General features: G+C 42.3%; 1 protein-coding gene across 1 annotated transcript; it reads left to right on the forward strand.

Moving 5' to 3' along the window:
* The first annotated feature begins 6,402 nt into the window (after positions 1-6,402).
* Positions 6,403-11,672, forward strand: LOC106581089 (uncharacterized). The gene is made up of 12 exons (XM_014162803.3): positions 6,403-6,580; positions 6,869-7,053; positions 7,246-7,420; positions 9,492-9,581; positions 10,022-10,072; positions 10,219-10,287; positions 10,506-10,532; positions 10,650-10,919; positions 11,053-11,100; positions 11,171-11,284; positions 11,377-11,406; positions 11,484-11,672. The coding sequence occupies exons 1-12, from the start codon at positions 6,511-6,513 to the stop codon at positions 11,534-11,536; spliced, it is 1,182 nt and encodes a 393-aa protein (XP_014018278.1). The 5' UTR covers positions 6,403-6,510; the 3' UTR covers positions 11,537-11,672.
* The last annotated feature ends 9,844 nt before the right edge of the window (positions 11,673-21,516 follow it).

Genomic DNA, 21,516 nt, shown 5'->3' on the forward strand with positions numbered 1-21,516 from the left:
ACATAAAAACGATTGGAAGTATGGAGGTCGTTTTTTGCCAACAAAAATAAGGGGTTAAATATGTGTCCAAAAACACAAAAATATTTCCTGAGTTTTTGTAATTTCTTTTCTTTTTTTCTTTCAGGGGGTAGATCAGCATTAATATCGTAGATAAATTGTAGGTTCCATCAATGTAATTGTCTGCATCACTTCCAATCCCCCATATATTATTTTGCAAATATATACAGTATATACACACCCACCCAGTCCAGGGTTCCTCCCCATTCCCACCACTCTCCACACAGCAAAACAACAGTGAAGATATCAAAACCAGAAAACACATATGGAATCATGCAATAAACAAAAAAGTGCCAAACAAATCAAAATATTTTCCATACTTGAGGCTCCTCAAAGCAGCCACCCCCTGCCCCGATGACAAACCCGCACACACCCGGCATTACCCCAAACAGCCTCATGAGGTAGTCACCTGGAACGCATCTAAATGAACAGATGTGCCCTGTTAAAAGTACATTTGTGGGATGGTATACAGAAGATAGCCCTATTTGGTAAAAGACCAAGTCTATATTATGGCAAGAACAGCTCAAATAAGCAAAGAGAAACGACAGTCCATCATTACTTTAAGACAATGCGAATGACACAGAGTGACACAAACATTTTGTAATAAAGTGAGTCAGAAATAATATTTCTAATGGGGTAGGATGTAAAATGCACCTCACAGCCTGTCAGTGTTAGGCTACCCTCAACCTCCTACATTAAACTGCACACCTACAGTATATGACGATAATGGGACACAATGTAAAGGTTACACTGATGATTACAGCCTTTTGGTGTACCTTCGATTCCTTTGATGATACGGGTCTCTAGCTTGGAGAGGATGCTCTCCAAGGCTTTATAGTTACCAACCAAGAGCAGGTTACTCTCACTTGCACTAATATTCTTAATCTATTCTATTTTGATTTCATTACCAACCTGTGATTCATAAATGTACAGAGAAAATCTGTCTTGATATACAGTTGAAGTCGGAAGTTTACTTACACTTAGGTTGGAGTCATTAAAACTCATTTTTCAACCACTCCACAAATTTCTTGTTAACAAACTATAGTTTTGGCAAGTCGGTTAGGACATCTACTTTGTGCATGACACAAGTCATTTTTCCAACAATTGATAACAGACAGATTATTTCACTTATAATTCACTATATCACTATTCCAGTGGGTCAGAAGTTTACATACACTAAGTTGAATGTGCCTTTAAACAGCTTGGAAAATTCCAGAAAATGATGTCATGGCTTTAGAAGCTTCTGACAGGCTAATTGACATAATTTGTGTGGATGTATTTCAAGGCCTACCTTCAAACTCAGTGCCTCTTTGTTTGACATCATGGGAATATCAAAAGAAATCAGCCAAGACCTCAGAAAAAAAATGGTAGACCTCCACAAGTCTGGTTCATCCTTGGGAGCAATTTCCAAACGCCTGAAGGTACCACATTCATCTATACAAACAATAGTACGTAAGTATAAACACCATGGGACCACGCAGCCGTCATACCGCTCAGGAATCAGACGCGTTCTGTCTCCTAGAGATGAACGTACTTTGGTGCGAAAAGTTCAAATCAATCCCAGAACAACTGCAAAGGACCTTGTGAAGATGCTGGAGGAAACAGGTACAAAGTATCTATATCCACAGTGAAACGAGTCCTATATCGACTTAACCTGAAAGGTTCTTCCTCAGCAAGGAAGAAGCCACTGCTCCAAACCGCCATTAAAAAGCCAGACTACGGTTTGCTACTGCACATGGGGACAAAGATCGTACTTTTTGGAGAAATGTCCTCTGGTCTGATGAAACAAAAATAGAACTGTTCGGCCATAATGACCATCGTTATGTTTGGAGGATAAAGGGGACGCTTGCAAGCCGAAGAACACCATCCCAACCATGAAGCAGCATCATTTTGTGGGTGTGCTTTGCTGCAGGAGGGACTGGTGCACTTCACAAAATAGATGGCATCATGAGGCAGGAAAATTATGTGGATATATTGAAGCAACATCTCAAGACATCAGTCAGGAAGTTATTAAAGCTTGGTCACAAATGGGTCTTCCAAACGGACAATGACCCCAAGCATACTTCCAAAGTTGTGGCAAAATTGCTTAAGGCCCACAAAGTCAAGGTATTGGAGTGGCCATCACAAAGCCCTGACCTCAATCCTATAGAAAATTTGTGGGCAGAACTGAAAAAGTGTGTGCGAGCAAGGAGGCCTACAAACTTGACTCAGTTACACCAGCTCTGTCAGGGGAAATGGGCCAAAATTCACCCAACTTATTGTGAGAAGCTTGTGGAAGGCTACCCGAAACGTTTGACCCAAGTTAAACAATTTAAAGGCAATGCTACCAAATACTAATTGAGTGTATGTAAACGTCTGACCCACTGGGAATGTGATGAAAGAAATAAAAGCTGATAAATAAATAAATCATTCTCTCTGCTATTATTCTGACATTTCACATTCTTAAAATAAAGTCGTGATCCTAACTGACCTAAGACAGGGAATTTTTACTGGGATTAAATGTCAGGAATTGTGAAAAACTGAGTTTAAACATATTTGGCTAAGGTATATGTATTCTTCCGACTTCAACTGTATATAGGGCAGCAGCCTGTTAGGTGCAGGGTTGAGTAACCGGGTAGTAGCCGGCTAATGATAGCTATTTAACAGTCTGATGGCCTTCAGAGAAAAGCTGTTTTTCAGTCTCTCGGTCCCAGCTTTGATGCACCTGCACTAACCTTCTGGATGGTAGCAGGGTGAACAGACCGGGGCTCAGGTGGTTGATGTCCTTGATGATCACATACCTTAGTTACAAAAACTATAGTGACAAAGAGAGAATCTGAATCAGTTTTGATCAACTCTCGCATCCTCTCCTCTGTCCTCTCCTTGCCTGCTTTTGAAAAAGGTCAAATGTAATCGAGGAGTGGAGGCAAGGAGCGAAAACGTGGAAACAAATGCGCTTGATTGAAATGAGACTCTCCTTTTCCACTCATGCGTCATTAGGCAAATTACGTTTAGAGGGGTGGAATCCCAAAATAAGTGTGTAAAGTGCGACAACCAATTGAACTAGTTGTATACAAGACATGTTATTGATAAAAGGATAAGTAGCGTATCATTTTTAAATGTGTGCATGCTCTCCTTCGAGAAAACAAAAGGACCAAGCAGCGTGCCCAGGAGGAGCAGGGATCCTGGGCCCAGGACAGGAAAGAGTGGAGGACGTCCTGGACCTGGGAGGAGGTAATGGCAGGGGACAAGACCCTGCCATGGAAGCAGGTGGAGACAGCGAGGGAGGAACGGCAACGTTACGAGGAACTAGCATGGCAACGACGGAAGCACGAGAGGCACCCCCAAAAATATTTTTGGGGGGCACACGGGGAGATTGGCAGAGTCAGGGTGGAGACCTGAGCCAACTCCCCGTGCTTACCGTGGGGAGCGAGTGAAGAAGCAAGCACCGTGTTATGCGGTGATGCGCACTGTGTCGCCAGTGCGCATTCACAGCCCGGTGCGATCTGTGCCCGCGCCCCGCATTTGCCGAGCTAGGTTGAGCATCCAGCCAGGACGGGTTGTGCCAGCTCTATGCTCGAGACCTCCAGTACGCCTCCACGGCCCAGTATGTCCTGCGCCAGTTCTACGCACTGTGTCGCCAGTGCGCCTGCACAGCCCAGTTCGTCCTGTGCCTGCGCCCCACACTTGCCGGGCTAAAGTAAGCATACAGCCAGGACGGGTTGTGCCAGCCCTAAGCTCCAGACCTCCAGTGCGCCTCCACGGCCCAGTATACCCTGTGCCTGCTCTGCGCACCCAGTCTTCTGTGCGTCTGCCCAGTCCGGGGTGTCCTGCTCCCTGCACTCGCCCTGAGGTGTGTGTCACCAGTCTGGGGCCACCTGTGCCAGCCCCACGTACCCGGCCTCCAGTGAGTCTATCAGCCTGGTACGCCCTGTTCCTGCTCCCCGCACTCGCCCTGAGGTGCGTGTTACCAGTCTGGCTCCACCTGTGCCAGCTCCACGCATCAGGCCTCCAGTGCGCCTGCCCAGTCCGGGGTGTCCTGTTTCTGCTCCCCGCACTCGCCCTGAGGTGCGTGTCACCAGTTTGGCGCCACCTGTGCCAGCCCCACGCATCAGACCTCCAGTGCGCCTGCCCAGTCTGGGATGTCCTGTTCCTGCTCCCCGCACTCGCCCTGAGGTGCGTGTTACCAGTCTGGCTCCACCTGTGCCAGCTCCACGCATCAGGCCTCCAGTGCGCCTGCCCAGTCCGGGGTGTCCTGTTCCTGCTCCCCGCACTCGCCCTGAGGTGCGTGTCACCAGTTTGGCGCCACCTGTGCCAGCCCCACGCATCAGGCCTCCAGTGCGCCTGCCCAGTCTGGGATGTCCTGTTCCTGCTCCCCGCACTCGCCTCGAGGTGCGTGTTACCAGTCTGGCACCACCTGTGCCAGCCCCACACATCAGGCCTCCAGTGTGCATTCCCAGTCCAGAGCTTCCGGCGACAGTTCCCAGTCCGGAGCCTCCTGAGACGGCCCGCAGTCCGGAGCCTCCTGAGACGGCCCGCAGTCCGGAGCCTCCTGAGACGGTCCACAGTCCGGAGTCTTCAGCGGCGGCCTGCAGTCCAGAACCTCCAGTCCAGAACCTCCATTAGGGTTAAGTAAAATAAGCATTTATGCACCGAAAGTAACTATATGTGTCAGGCACATAAACCAGGTTATTTAAGTGCATGAATATGCCTAATAGTTGTTTATAATCACAGAGAGACAAAAAAACAAGACCTGCTGTATACATGCACATAATCCAAGTACTTGAGATTGTTATAACATGTAATAACATTCTTAACCTGTCTGGGAACCCCTAGTCAACAGCCAGTGGAATCGCATCGCGCGAAATACAAATATCTCATAAATGCTATAACTTCAATTTCTCAAACATATGACTATTTTACACCATTTTATAGATACACCTCTCCTGAATCGAACCACGCTGTCCGATTTCAAAAAGGCTTTACAGCAAAAGCAAAACATTAGATTATGTCAGGAGAGTACCCAGCCAAAAAAATCACACTGCCATTTTCAAAGCAACTAGCATGCATCACAAATACCCAAAACACAGCTAAATGCAGCACTAACCTTTGACAATCTTCATCAGATGACATTCCTAGGACATCATGTTACACAATACATGCATTTTTTGTTCGATAAAGTTCATATTTATATATAAAAACAGCATTTTACATCGGCGCGTGACGTTCAGAAAATATTTTCCCTCAAATGCTTCCGGTGAACCAGCGCTACAATTTACAAAATTACTATTCGAAAACATTGTTAAAATGTAATATTGTCATTCAAAGAATTATAGATTAACATCTCGTGAATGCAACCGCATTGCCAGATTTAAAAATAACTTTACTAGGAAATCACACTTTGCAATAAACGAGGTCCTATGCTCAGAAAAATAGGCTAGGCGATACAGATTAGCGCCATCTTGGAACCATCTAAAATCAAATATACTATTGTAAATATTCAGGATTCCCAGGTTCACAACAAATGTAGTTTTGTTCGAAAAAGTTAATAATTTATGTCCCAATAGCTCCTTCTTGTTAGCGTGTTCCGAAGGCTACTCATAATGTACTGTAGTGCACGGGACTTGTCATCACGAAAGAGCAAAAAAAATATTTACGTTCGTTCAAACATGTCAAACGTTGTATAACATAAATCTTTAGGGCCTTTTCAACCAGAGCTTCAATAATATTCAAGACAGACGATTGCATTGTCTTACTAAATGTTTCGGAATGAGAGAGTACCCATGGGCGCCCGCATCATAGTAGTAATGGCCCTCCCCCTGTGACCAACTTTCCAAGCCTCTCTTTCAGTCAGTTTCTACCATAGAAGACTCAAACCACATTGTAAAGACTGTTGACATCTAGTGGAAGCCTTAGGAAGTGCTAAATGAATCCTAACTCACGGTGTGTTTTATAGGCAAAGTGTTGAAGGTGATTCCACAAATCAGATTTCCACTTCCTGCATGGAATCTTCTCAGGTTTTGGCCTGCCATATGAGTTCTGTTATACTCACAGACACCATTCAAACAGTTTTAGAAACTGTAGAGTGTTTTCTATCCAGATCTACTAATTATATGCATATTCTAGTTACTGGGCAGGAGTAGTAACCAGATTAAATCGGGTATGTTTTTTATCCAGCCATGCAAATACTGCCCCCTATCCCCAACAGGTTAAACATGTTATAATATATCAAATGAATCAAGAACCAGTTAAAATGTAACACTATATTCAATATTTTCAGATATGTATAAAAAGAAAGGGGACGAAAAGAAACAGGCACAGCTGCTCAAACAGGAAGTGACCTAATCGATTGCCTCTGTGCCTGAAGTTAGTTGTAGAGGTTTGCCCTTTAGCTTGTAGCTACTGGATATATGTGCTGGGTACTTTCACTTACATTTCTGGTACCACTCACTGCCATACATTAAAATACAGAAAATGCTCTTGGTCAAAACTGAAGTCTGTCTTTTTTGGATGGTATTATGTTATACCTCTTTTGCTTCAATGGGTAAGTGCTTAAGATAATGATAATATAGATACAGCATTTTATGTAGAGCTATGAGAGAGTAATGTAGAGTTGTAGAGTAGAAATTTAAGAGAAGCTTCCTGTCATGTGAATGTATTGTGCATCAGGAAAATAATGGTGTAATTTTTTAAACCTTATTTTTAACTTACATCAGAAATGTATGTATGCTGCGGAGAATTTACCATAAAATGGCAGTGTATTTTAACCATTGCATTGCAACATTTTATCTATGAGCCTGATAACCGTCCAAACCCAACACTCCTCCTCTAGGTAACAAACATTGCCATGACTCCTGTAACACATCCAACCTCCAGGCTCCACTAGGCTCTGCGGTGCTCCTGTCATGCAGCTTAGGGTCAACCTCTCTGGGCATTAGCCCTGGCCATGGCTGGGTGATGTGGAACCAGGGCTCTGGTTCTGGTGCCAGCCTGGTCAACATCACGTTCTCTGGGAAGGTTGTTGCCTCTTTCAGTTGTCTGCGTAGCATGTACAATACTAGCCTTCTTTTTTTGTTTTGAGATAGCCTTTTTAAAGCCTTTTTAACCATATTTTTTATGTGCAGCTTTGTAATTTCTGCATGTAATGAAAAACGCTCTTCAAATAATATATATTAATTTATAAATAAAATATGAATTTATTATTATCAGGTGGACTTTCTGGACCCCAGGCAGGGAAGAGTGAAGGCTTTCCCCAATCAGGGAGGTCTGGGGAACTTCTCCATCCTAATCGATGCCCTTCAGGCCTCAGACCTGGGCTCCTACTGCTGTGCGCTGCAGAATCATGACCAGTGCCATCGAGTGGAAGTTGAGGAACTTGAACAAGGTAACACTATGCTAGTATCTACAGTAATATATTGTTCCAACGGCTCAGTTGGTTGGAGAATGGTGCTTGTAACAACACCTGAGTTGTAGATTTGATTCCTTCTTGCAACCTCATCGGAATATTTGCATCAAGAGAAAGTCACTTTACTGTTAGAGTAGAACAATAATCTCTTATACTGTTGTATCTGAAGATATAGGACCCTTTCAAGTCACCAGTAATGAGTCAAAATAATTGGTGAAGGTTTCATACTGTACAGTGCTTTCGGGAAGTATTCAGACCCCTTGACTTTTTCCACATTTTGTTTGTTAAAATTACCCCATAATGACAAAGAAAAAGCAGTTTTTTAGAAATGTTTGCTAATTTATAAAAAATGAAAAACAGGAATATAACATTTACATACTGTAAGTATTCAGACCCTTTACTCAGTACTTTGTTGAAGCACCTTTGGCAGCAATTACAGCCTCGGGTCTTCTTGGGTATGACGCTACAAACTCGGCAAAACCTGTATTTGGGGAGTTTCTCCCCTTCCAAAGAGTTGAATCTTGGTTTCATCAAACTAGAGAATCTAGTTTCTCATGGTCTGAGAGTCTTTAGGTGCCTTTTGGCAAACTCCAAGCTGGATGTCATGTGTCTTTTACTGAGGAGTGGCTTCCGTCTTTTCACTCTACCATAAAGGCCTGATTGGTGAAGTGCTGCAGAGATGGTTGTCCTTCTGGAAGATTCTCCCATCTCCACAGAAGAACTCTGGCCACCTCCCTGACCAAGGCCCTTCTCCCACGATTGCTCAGTTTGGCCAGGCAGCCAGCTCTAGGAAGAGTCTTGGTGGTTCCAAACTTCTTCCATTTAAGAATGATGGAGGCCACTGTGTTCTTTGGGGCCTTCAATGCTACAGAAATGTTTTGGTACCCTTCACCAGATCTGTGCCTGGACACAATCCTGTCTCGGAGCCCTACGGACAATACCTTCGACCTCATGGCTTGGTTTTTGCTCTGACATGCACTCTCAACTGTGGGACCTTGTATAGACAGGTGTGTGCCTTTCCAAATCATGTCCAATCAATTGAATTTACCACTGGTAGACTCCAATCAAGTTGTAGAATCATCTCCAAATGATCAATGGAAACAGGATGCACCTGAGCTCAATTTCGAGTCTCATAACAAAGGGTCTGAATACTTATGTAAATAATGTATTTCAGCAGTGGTGTAAAGTGCTTAAGTAAAAATACTTTAAAGTAGTACTTAAGTCGTTTTTGGGGGTATCTGTACTTTACTTTACCATTTATATTGTTTACAACTATTACTTTTACAACAAAAAAAAATGTACTATTTACTCCGAACATTTTCCCTGACACCCAAAAGTACTCATTACATTTTGAATGCTTAGCAGTACAGAAAACATCAAATTCACACACTTATCAAGAGAACTTCCCTGGTCATCTCTACTACCTCTGATCTGGCAACTCACTAAACACAAATGCTTTGTTTCTGAATTATGTCTGAGTGTTAGTGTCCCCCTGGCTATCTGTAAATTTATAAAACATGAACAATTGCCATTTGGTTTGCTTATTATAAAGAATTTGAAATGATTTATACTTAAGTACATTTTTGCAATTACATTTACTTTTGATACTTTAGTATATTTAAAACCAAATACTTTTGGACTTATACTCAAGTAGTATTTTACTGGGTGCCTTTCACTTTTACTTGAGTCATTTCCTATTAAGGTATCTTTACTTTTACTCAAGTATGACAATTGGGTACTTTTTCCACAACTATTTCAGTTTATTTTATAAATGAGCAAAAATGTCTCAATCTGTTTTTATTTTGTCATTATGGGGTATTGTGTGTAGATTGCTGAGGCATTTTTTAAAACAATTTAATCGATTTCAGAATAAGTCTGTAACGTAACCAAACGTGGAAAAAGTCAAGCATTTGGTCGGTTTTTCCTTCCACGGTTACTTTCTGTAAAGGCAAACACATTTCTGGTCGGTTTAGACTCAGCAGCTCTCTCGCTTATTGTTTCCTGTAAGATACACGTTAATAAAACCACCTCTTCCTCTTTACTCATCTAGGTTCACACATCGTGTTGTTTTTCAGCGTCGGCAGTTTGGCCATCCTCCTAGTGCTCCTAAGTGGCTGTTTCTGCTGGGTGAAATGGACACGTGAGCACCCCCATGTTCCATCTGACTCACTCAGTTTTACTTCTGCATTGGAATGATATGGATGAAGCAGCTAGCACGCCATGCTGCACAGTATACAGTATGCTTCACCAAGTACAACAACAGTTATTTGGGCTAATCCAAATATCCCTATGAGCATTAAGCAGCATCCTTTCTTTCTGATGTAAATGTTTTTATGTTGATTGTGCAACTTTGCAAGCTGCTTCAATGTCAGTTAAGTAGCTACATATCTTTAAACAGGCCTATAGGCATGTCTTAATGCCACCCAGTATGCACTTTAGAAAGAGGAACTGCAGGGATGCAGTGGTAGAACATTTCAAAGTAGCCTGATATGTTTGTGAAATGTGATGTATTTGTACTTTCAAAAAAGACATAAAGCCTGAAAAAGTGATACATTTATAAAGTGCCCTTTCTTGTTTTAGGAGTTTCTACTGAAAGAACACCAGACTATATCAACACCCATTTCTGTGCAGGTTGGGCCTCTATGCTCTTGTTCTAATCCTCAATGTTAATTTTTATTTTTTGAGAAAGAGAATGTATTACTACTATGGTATTTGAGCACCACTTTCAAATCTGATTGAAACATGAAATTAATGTAGAATTCTGTATAATATCACAGGATCCAGTGCACCTCCTGAGGACGTCGCATGTAGTGACAATGTCGGGAGAGACGTGGCACAGGAGAGAGGTAAAAAACGTACACACGTAGGCTAAAACAGCATGTGCTCACACTCAAACACACACACGCACGCATGCACGTGCGCACACACAGTGTTTTATTATGTCCATGTGGTTAAGATTATTCAACATTACAGCATCACTCTATATTTACTAAACAAGACCACAGTACAAAGTCATTTTGCATTTGCAGACTGATGCTCACATCTGGATTTTGTCTTAATTTAGGAGTCGGCAATGAGCGACTGATCTATGGTAAGTTTATGCTTCTACATTTACCATTTTCTTTCAATGGACTGGAATGGAATTGTAAAGTTGTTTTCTTTTCTACATGGACCTAGTTTGAACTGTTCTCTTCCCACCTTTCAATAGAAAACAATGAGCACGATCCGACCAGAATGCAGCACGATCCGACCAGAATGCAGCACGATCCGACCAGAATGCAGCACGATCCGACCAGAATGCAGCACGATCTGACCAGAATGCAGCACGATCTGTCCAGAATTCACCATGATCCGTCCAGAATTCACCATGATCCAACCAGAATTCAACATGAAGCACAAAGAAACCAGCACAAACCAGCTAGATACAAAAATAAATTGAGAGATTCGAGTGAGAAAAGAAGACAGGGGTTTCATGGAGGTGGGCTATGTGTAACATACCGTAGATGTTCTATAACCATTGTCCCTTGTTCAAAGATACCAATATTTTCATCCCGCTTGGTATGCATGTTGAATTCAGAAGTAACTAAACTTTATGGACTTTCCTTCCCCAGAACTCATGAGCAGATTGCGCCAATCAAGTCTCGGACAGCGTTACTACGGTAAAGTCAGAACTTTGTAATGATCAATTTACAGTATAGGCTTGCAGTGATACTTTATGAACTCTGACAGCAAACCAAGCCGAGATCAACCAGCAAGCCAGAGTTCAGATGGACAACCACCAAAGAGCAAACGAAGCAAAGACCAACCAGGAGGGCAGATCCCAAATGGACAACTGCCAAAGAGGTGTCCTACACACTATGCTTTACAGTAATCTCTGAAACAAATCAATATGCACTTTAGCATTTTGTTATTAAAACCTTGTCTCCTCATTGCAGGAAGCTTTTGGAGAAAGAAACCCAAAGAGCGTAAGTTGCTTTTTTTTACACACAACATACTGTATAATCATAATAACTTATCTTACATTAAGACCTCTCTCTCCCAGAATGTGAATATGAAAACCCTATCTATAACAGTGCAGTCCAACTCAAACTGTAGACGAGGATGAAGAGGATACTGGGTCTAAACTCCTTGGTCTCACTTTTGTTTGGGTTGTATTTTATTTTTTTGTTGTAAATAAAGTACATTACATTGTCTTGAAAGTGAAACAAATATGAAATAAAGTTAAATCATTTTTAAATTGGTTTATGATTCTTTCATGCAATGTATTATCCAATGTGAATCAGAAAAGGCTCTAATCAAGACAATTAACCCTAATAACCCCCAGCTGTGTCACCCTACCAGTGGATGGTCACCCAGGCCCACTGTTTTCTGACCATCAGAGATGAAGAGGTACTCTTCTGTTGATTCTTCGTTATTATTACCCTAACCTGGGATATAATCTATACATTCAACCACACTGACAGTCTGAAAGGTAGGAAATAGAACTGCAGTTCACAAAGACATAAATTACATTCATCTAGTTTCCATTCAACATTACTGTAAGTCCAATGTCATTTGGCAGACCAGGGGGTTTGATCAAGACGTTTACACAGATAAGACACAGACACAAGATTCACACGGATACCTCACATTCAAGAGTGTTTAATTAAAACAAATTAAAAAAGAAACCGGTCGCCTCCAGGAAACCTCTTCCGGGTTACCGCCTTCTGGGCTCTGGAGTAGACCACCAAGACGCTCGGGTCTAGCAGACCATGAGGACATCTGTCCGGTAGCAACCTCTCACTAACTCCAATCCTCCCATGTGCTGCCCTCCTGGCAGCTTTATGGGCCTTGTACGGCTGGTGAGCAATCAGCCCCTTGATTACTCACCAGCCTCATTCAGCCCCAATTAGTCCTGGCCAGAGGACCCGTCGAGACCTGGCATGTCCAGCAGAGGGAGCCACCGCCGCGTGATGTAGACTCCGTCTGTCACCAGACCTCAACGAGTCTCCCCTGGTGGCTTGTCCGTGGTACACCACAGTAAGTATCTTAAATGTTCATTCCTGATCAGTCAAATGGCAATATCATTGGTTATACAGTATGTGTGGTTTTGGCTAATTGCTAATGTCATGTGTATTCAAATTCACACAGATGAACCTGGTGGACACTGCAGGGCAATAGATATCGTTCAGTGCCCCTATCTCATGGGAGAGACAGACCAGTTTCTTGTCTTTTCTGTTAGCTACTACGGCTGTCTCATCAAAAGGCATGTAGGCTAACTATTTCCGCTAATATTAAATCTCTTTATTTTTTTTGCTGTAGCACATAAAGGCTGACGTTAACATCACTTTTATTCCAATGTGCCAGGGAGATATTGCCAGTTTGACAGTGGTCATCAAGGCTATGGTCGATGAGGGCCAAGTTGAGATCACCAAGAGATTGCCTCTCATCTTTAAAATGCCAACAATGTAATATAATACAAAAGTTGCATTGTGGAAAGAATGTATTCAGTAGCATTATAGTGTGAGATTCTATCTGTTATCAACAGTCTGTAAACATTCCTTTCAGAGGAAATCAGCAAAGTTGACAATCCACCAACGAGAAGTTCTCTTAGGCACTGAGACAAGGGTTCATCATAATTTTCCAGAATGCCACGTCACCCCCTCTGAACCTGGACACAGTCCAGATCCCCTCCAACCACAGCCAGAATGGCAAGCCCAAAACCAGGACTGACCACTCTGTTACCTTCCTCTTTGAATTCACCTACTGTGGCGTTCAATCACAGATCTCTATCAGATCTATTTCCCTACCAAGTCAAATAGATTTTTTCCTTGGGCCTCCTTTCAGATTGTTGATGGAAAATGTTTTTGGTATCTCAGATTGTTCTGGCAATTCTCACATAGAAACTTAATTGTGAGAAATGTTTGACATTTGTATCACACAAACAATTTTTTAGAAACTCATGATGAAAGTGGCAATTTTAGGCCATTTTTAGACCTAGACATGCCTCATGTAAGACCCTATAATCTGTGAACCGTACATGATACAGACAACATTGTGCTGTCATTATACACCTTATAGTGTGCTCTCAAATATAGAGTATGTATAGATTCTGAAATACAATGTTTTCCATTCATCTCAAAAGTACCCTATTTGATTTAGCTTATTTTTGTACATTTTGTATTTGGAAAATGGTCTATTGGGTGAACGTTGAGGCAGATCAACTTTTGCATAATAAACAAGGATCTATATTTCGAGATACACGCTTTAGTTAAGAATTACAGTGATCCAGATGGCCATTTATAATGTGGAATACATAATGGAGTTACACCTGTATGTTTGCATGTGATTTCTCCCTTCCTAAGCATGACCTTCCACTGCAGCTATGCATTGAACAGCAGAGGTGGGATCAAGTCATTGTTTTACAAGTCACAAGTAAGTCTCAAGTCTTAGCACTCAAGTCCCAAGTCAAGTCCCAAGTCAAGACTGTCAAGTATCAAGTCAAGTCTCAAGTCTTTAACTTTGAGTTTCGAGTCCTAAACAAGTCATAATGTGCTCTTTTATTCACCTTTATTTAACCAGGTAGGCTAGTTGAGAACAATTTCTCATTTACAACTGCGACCTGGCCAAGATAAAGCAAAGCAGTTTGACACATACAACAACAGAGTTACACATGGAATAAACAAACATACAGTCAATAATACAGTAGAAAAGCTGTGCAAATGAGGTAAGATAAGGGAGGTAAGGCAATAACTAGGCCATGGTGGCGAAGTAACAGTATACCAATAAAATACTGGAGTGATAGATGTGCAGGAGATGAATGTGCTACGCATGCTCTTTACCAAATGAAATGCCATTTCATATTTTTAACAAGAGTAATAGTTAGTATATTACATTTACGCAAATCATGAATGCTTTTAAAAATATATATTTATTACTTTCCAAATAAACTTTATATTTACATGGAAATACATGGGTAGCCAGGAGAAAGAAATCATTTTGGGTATCATCTTTCCAAGGGCTCCATCTGAGTTCACCGGCCAACGTTCCTCTGCACTGCCACGCACAACGTTTTCTCAGCTGGCACAATTTTATTGGCTGCTGTCCGATTCAAACTGTAATCCGTTAAATGAAGAGTTGATGCGCTGCACACTTTTTTTAATAGCATAATTTTTTATATTTGGGCTTGGGGAGGTATCAAGTCAGATCGAGTCATAAGGCTCAAGTCCAAATCAAGTCACGAGTCATTGGTGTTAAAGTCGAGTCCAAGTCATCATATTTGTGACTCGAGTCTGACTCGCGTCCAAGTCATGTGACTCGAGTCCACACCTCTGTTGAACAGTGTATGAGAACTCAGCATGGAGACCCAAAAAGAGGAAACAGAGAAGGATTACCCACTACCAGCACTAAAGAGTGAGGGAATTCTACGGGCTGAGCTGAGGTTTGCCAAAGGTGCTGTGAATTTGTTGGTGCAAGGGCATCAGTTCAACATTTAGTAGTATTGTGTGTTCAAGGGTTTTTATTTGTCATGTTTTAATACAAAAACATGAATTGTGTCTTTCCAGTGCACACACATTAAAACTATTTAATAGGTTCAGCCAATTGCTATATATTGTGAGCAATTTGACTCTTGGTTGTGTTCTCTCCCCAGACTCCTCTTACATATGTACACTACCGTTAAAAAGTTTGTGGTCACTTAGAAACATCCTTGTTTTGAAAGAAAAGCACATTTTTTGTCCATTAAAATAACATCAAATTGATCAGAAATACAGTGTAGAAATGTTTTATGTTGTAAATGACTATTGTAGCTGGAAACGGCAGATTTTTTATGGAATATCTACATAGGCGTACAGAGGCCCATTATCAACAACCATCACTCCTGTGTTCCAGTGGTATGTTGTGTTAGCTAATCCAAGTTTATAATTTTAAAAGGCTAATTGATGATTAGAAAACCCTTTTGGAATTATGTTAGCACAGCTGAAAACGGTTGATCTGATTAAAGAAACAATAAAACTGACCTTCTTTAGACTAGTTGAGTATCTGGAGAATCAGCATTTGTGGGTTCGATTTCAGGCTCACAATGGCCAGAAACAAAGAACTTACTTCTGAAACTCATCAGTCTATTCTTGTTCTGAGAAATGAAGGCTATTCCATGCGAGAAATTGCCAAGAAACGGAAGATCTCGTACAACGCTGTGTACTACTCCCTTCACAGAACAGCGCAAACTGTCTCAATCCGGAATAGAAAGAGGAGTGGGAGGCCCCGGTGCACAACTGAGCAAGAGAACAGTTTGAGAAACAGACACCTCACAAGTCCTCAACTGGCAGCTTCATTAAATAGTACCCACAAAACATCAGTCTCAACGTCAACAGTGAAGAGGCGACTCCGGGATGCTGGCCTTCTAAGCAGAGTTGCAAAGAAAAAAAGCCATATCTCAGACTGGGCAATAAAAAGAAAATATTAAGATGGGCAAAAGAGCACAGACACTGGACAGAGGAACTCTGCCTAGAAGGCCAGAATCCCGGAGTCGCCTCTTCACTGTTGACGTTGAGACTGGTGTTTTGCGGGTACTATTTAATGAAGCTGCCAGTGGGGACTTGTGAGGCATCTGTATCCACAGTAAGGGTGTTAAGTATCCATCACATCACAAGTGGTTCGTGGTCCATGGATTTACAAAGTCTGAGTGGCTGTTAAATCATATACAAAATTAAAAGTACAAGTATAAATCATTTCAAATTCCTTATATTTAGCAAAGCAGATGGCACAATTTTCTAGTTTTTGTATTAACAGATAGCACACTCCAACACTCATACATAATTTACAAACAAAGCATGTGTTTAGTGAATCCAACAGATCAGAGGCAGTAGGGATGACCAGGGATGTTCTCTTGATAAGTATGTGAATTAGACCACATTTTCCTGTCCTGCTAAGCATTCAAAATGTCACGGGTACTTTTAGGTGTCAGAGAAAATGTATGGACTAAAAAGTACATTATTTTCTTTAGGAATGTCGTGAAGTAAAAGTAAAAGTTGTCATGAATATAAATAATAAAGTACAGATACCCCCCCCAAAATGAAGTATCTTCACTTAAGTACTTTACACCACTGATAACACTTTATCCCCCCCAGTTAGACTTCCATTGTGATACAGATGTCTGTAAAAGAACCAGCTGCTCAACGCTCTGTAACAGAAGTAAGTTTAAGTAGGTCCTATTAATGAGTGTAGTCTGGCCCAGGAGTGTGAAGGTGAACGGAAAGGCACTGGAGCAACGAACCGCCCTTGCTGTCTCTGCCTGGCCGGTTCCCCTCTCTCCACTGGGATTCTCTGCCTTTAACCCTGTTACTGAGGCTGAGTCACTGGCTTACTTGTGCTCTTCCATGCCGTCCCTAGCAGGGATGCGTCACTTGAGTGGGTTGAGTCACTGACGTGATCTTTCTGTCCGAGTTGGTGCCCCCCCCCCCTTGGGTTGTGCTGTGGCGGGGATCTTCGTGGGCTATACTCGGCCTTGTCTCAGGATGGTAAGTTGGTGGTTGAAGGTATCCCTCTAGTGGTGTGGGGGCTGTGCTTTGGCAAAGTGGGTGGGGTTATATCCTGCCTGTTGGGTCCTGTCCGGGGGTATCGTCGGACGGGGGCACAGTGTCTCCCGACCCCTCCTGTCTCAGCCTCCAGTATTTATGCTGCAGTAGTTTATGTGTCGGTGGGCTAGGGTCAGTCTGTTATATCTGGAGTATTTCTCCTGTCTTATCCAGTGTCCTGTGCGCATATTTTCCGGACGTTAAAAAAATACGTATTTTCCAGGTGAAATCAGGTAAATGTTCGGTTCTGAAAGAAAGTTGAAAATACTTATTTTTCGGATGTTGAAACCAGGCTAATTTATGGTTCTGAATGAAAGTTGAACATTTAAAAAAATATATAATAATAATAATAATATGTTTGGGCCAGGTCAAGGCTGGTCCAGACCTGACATAATTTGAACCAAACAAAGACGCCTATGATTGGTTCAGACTTGGTCCAGACCAGACCAGAAATCTATGTCTGTGGACTTTGAAATCAAGGCTGGTCTGGACCGCACAAAATCTGAACACAAAAAATACATCCAAAAGGGGTCAGTGTCAGTCCATGCTTACTGAGGTGTAGCCTGCAATGTTGCCTTAAATAAAATGTTATGAATGCCCATCTATGTGGTAAGCTTACCGTTTGTAAAACACCAAGAAACTACGTCCAAAAGTTGTCGGCTCTTGATTACTGGGGTGTAGCCTACCATGTCGCCGCAATAGAATTTTATGAATGCCCATCCATGTGGTAGGCCCACCATTTGTAAAACAGGCCATTGCATTGGCTTTATTAGTCCTGATTCCTTTGATGAATCAATTTGAATATTTAAGCTCTGAATATCAGCTACCCAACTTCATCAGGAGTTATCGCAAGGCTATTTGCAATGTGTTTACTGTCAAGTTAACAAACAACATATCCTAAAAACAGGACAGGTCAAAGTAAAATGGACAATATGGAATGGACAATCACAACTGTTGTCCAGGAGTTTCACCCCATTGTCATGAACAGTGGTTTCAAGTTTGCATCCGTCAATTTGTGACAAGCTGATCACAGTGAGAAAAAAAAATACTTCCACATTTTTGTAACGGTTGAAGAGCATGCATTTAGTTTTACTAGCGTTTAAGTGCAGTTGGAGGTCATGGAAGGAGTGTTGTATGGCATTGAAGCTTGTTTGGAGGTTTGTTAACACAGTGTCAAAAGAAGGGCCAGATGTATACAGAATGGTGTTGTCTGCGTGGAGGTGGTTCAAGGAATCATATTGTTGATATATACAGAGAAAAGAGTCGGCCCGAGAATTGAACCCAGTGTACCCCCATAGAGACTGCCAGAGGTCCGGACAACAGGCCCTCCGATTTGACACACTGAACTCTGTCTGAGAAGTAGTTGGTGAACCAGGCGAGGCAGTCATTTGAGAAACCAAGGCTGTAGAGTCTGCCGATAAGAATGCTGTGATTGACAGAGTCGAAAGCCTTGGCCAGGTCAATGAAGACGGCTGCACAGTACAATCTTTTATCGATGGCGGTTATGATATCGTTTAGTACCTTGAGCGTGGCTGAGGTGCACCCGTGACCAGCTCGGAAACCGGATTGCACATCGGAAAAGGTACGGTGGGATTCGAAATGGTCGGTGATCTGTTTATTAACTTGGCTATCGAAGACTTTAGAAAGACAGGGCAGGATGGATATAGGTCTATAACAGTTTGGGTCTAGAGTGTCACCCCCTTTGAAGAGGGGGATGACCGCGGCAACTTTCTGATCTTTAGGGATCTCGGACGATATGAAAGAGAGGTTGAACAGACTGGTAGTAGGGGTTGCAACAATGGCAGTGGATAATTTTAGAAAGAGAGGGCTTGTGAATGTTGACATGTTTAAAGGTCTTACTCACATCGGCTACGGAGAGCGTGATCACACAGTCGTCCGGACTGCTAGTGCTCTCATGCATTTTTCAGTGTTACTTGCCTCGAAGCGAGCATAGAAGTAATTTAGCTCGTCTGGTAGGTTTGTGTCACTGGGCAGCTTGAGGCTGTACCTCCCTTTGTAGTCTGTAATAGTTTGCAAGCCATGCCACATCCTACAAGCGTTGGAGCCAGTGTAGTACGATTCAATCTTAGTCCTGTATGCTTTGCCTGTTTGACGGTTCGTCGGAGGGCATAACGTGATTTTTTTATAAGCTTCCGGGTTAGAGTCCCACTCCTTGAAAGCGGCAGCTCTACCCTTTAGCTCAGTGTGGATGTTGCCTGTAATCCATGGCTTCTGGTTGGGGTATTTAGGTTAGGCTATTTCCAACAGCACCTGGAGAGACACGCTGAGAATGGACAAGCAAAATATTTTGCGCCCCTGCCTTTGACAAAGTGTGCACTGCTTATCAGAGGGCATCAGCGCTCACCTAAAAAGCCCATATGCTGCAGGTTGTGAGAAATTGGCCAGAATTTTTGGCCAGAATTATGTGAGGTTTTATGTGTTGTTGTTGTCGGTGCCTCTTGGTCAATTTAGCTCGGAAAAGGCAGCCCTCGTCAATACTGAAACAATTGACTCATTGTTGTAATCGAACCCTTGCATGTTAATGCAAATTTATGTTTTCTCATGAATTTTTGCATATTATTAAATTTTATCGTTGAAAACTGTGCATTTAAGCAATACTTCTGCAGTGACTTTTCAGACGAAAAGTGTGGCCCGAACGAGGTGGTGGGAAAGATGGCGGAAGCGGACGCTGAAGTGGATTGTGAATCTAATGGCGGTTGAATCAAGGAGAATTGGAGTATTGTCCAAAAGAATGGAAAACGGAGTAGTATACAGTGCTGAGAATGTCCTTTCGTATCTTGTTGCAATACAGTTTGTTAATGAGGAGCAGTTCGAAATACCAATTTTGAATAATCAATTTGAGCTATCCAAACTGGTGGAGAGAGTGATGGGTAAAGGGAAGGCTGTGAGAATCACGAGAGGCGGGCTTATTTGGATTTTTTGTACATCTGCGGATCAGAAGGAACGTGTGTTGCGTCTCACCCGATTTGATAAGTCTGACATGCTGACCAAACCGGACGTGCGTCCGCGTGCACATGTTGATTTTGTTCACCCACACCAGAAGCGATCAGGACATGCAGGTTGAAATATCTAAACACATTCTGAACCAATTACATTCATTTGGGGACAGGTTGAAAAGCATTATACATTTATGCCAATTTAGCTAACTAGCTTGATGTTGCAAGCTAATTTGTCCTGGGATATAAACATTGGGTTGTTATTTTACCTGAAATGCACAAGGTCCTCTACTCCGACAATTAATTCACAGATAAAACGGTAAACCGAATTCATTTCTCATCATCTCTCCTCCTTCCTACAGGCTTCTTTTTCTTCTTTGGACTTGATATGGTGGTTGGCAACCACCTTTACGGTGCATTACTACAACCGACTGGAGTGTGGACGTCAGTTCATCTTTCAATCACCCATGGTATATGCTCCTAAAAACCAATGAGGAGATTTGAGAGGCAGGACTTGTTGAGCGTCACAAATATAACCAACTTCTATTTTTACGCATGGCCACGTAGACGCTCGCTGTCGCAATGATTGAATAACATGTATGTGTACATTTATTTTGCAACGCACGTAACGCGAGTGGTGTGGTCAGCATGTGACGTGTCGTGTGTGTCTCTTCGGAACAGGGCACCCTTCAAGGGGGTAATATCTGGCGTCTCGTGGGAAGTCGATGTTGAAGAGATGAAAAATATTCCTGGAGTGATTGATGCACGTCGGATGAATGCTGTGGTGAATGATGAAAAAGTGAATGTTTATCTGTTATTTAGTTTTTTGACAAGAAGTCTCTCCCTACTCAAGTGCAGCTGGGGTATATAAACTACAGAGTCAGAGCATTTATCCCAAGACCAATGCAGTGTGATCACAGTAAAGCTTTTGGTCATGTTTCAAATGTTTGCAGAAGGGAGAATCCGAGATGTCCAAGTTGTGGAAAATATAATATAATGTGTTAAAAAAGTGATGAAAATGTGACATGTTGCAATTGTGGTGGGAACCGTGAAGCCAAGTCTTTTGAATGCCCGACAAGGGTGAAAGAAAATGTGGTGGCCAAAGTCGGGGCTGTCCAGAGCATTCCATATGCAGCAGCTGTTAAAAGGTTTGAATGGTGCTCCTGAAGAGTCCATGGTGGTGGATAAGCCTTCACTGCAGGCTGCAGGGGTTGCCTTTCACCAGCAGGACCCTGATATTTTAAAGGTTAAGAAGGTGGACTTTGTGGCCTTTATTATTATTTGTTGATTAATGGCACTGCCAAAGTGGAGAGAAGGTCCAGGAAAATATAGAGTTATATGGAAAATTCTCACAAGCTGTACCAGGCCCTAACGCCTGAGAATGGATATATGGAGATTTGAGAGAAGGAAGAAGTGGACGTTTTGTTTCTGTCAATGGGTTCGTTTCCCTATCACGTATGGATTAGATGTTTTTACCTTGATTCGTTTTTTGGTTTCAACCCGTCCAGCTGGTTGCGGCAGTACACAGTTTTGGGCTGTAGTCCGCCATAAAACCCACAGAAGA

This window comes from Salmo salar, chromosome 20 (assembly GCF_965601325.2).
Source record: "Salmo salar chromosome 20, fSalSal1, whole genome shotgun sequence".
NCBI classification, from domain to species: Eukaryota; Metazoa; Chordata; class Actinopteri; order Salmoniformes; family Salmonidae; genus Salmo; species Salmo salar.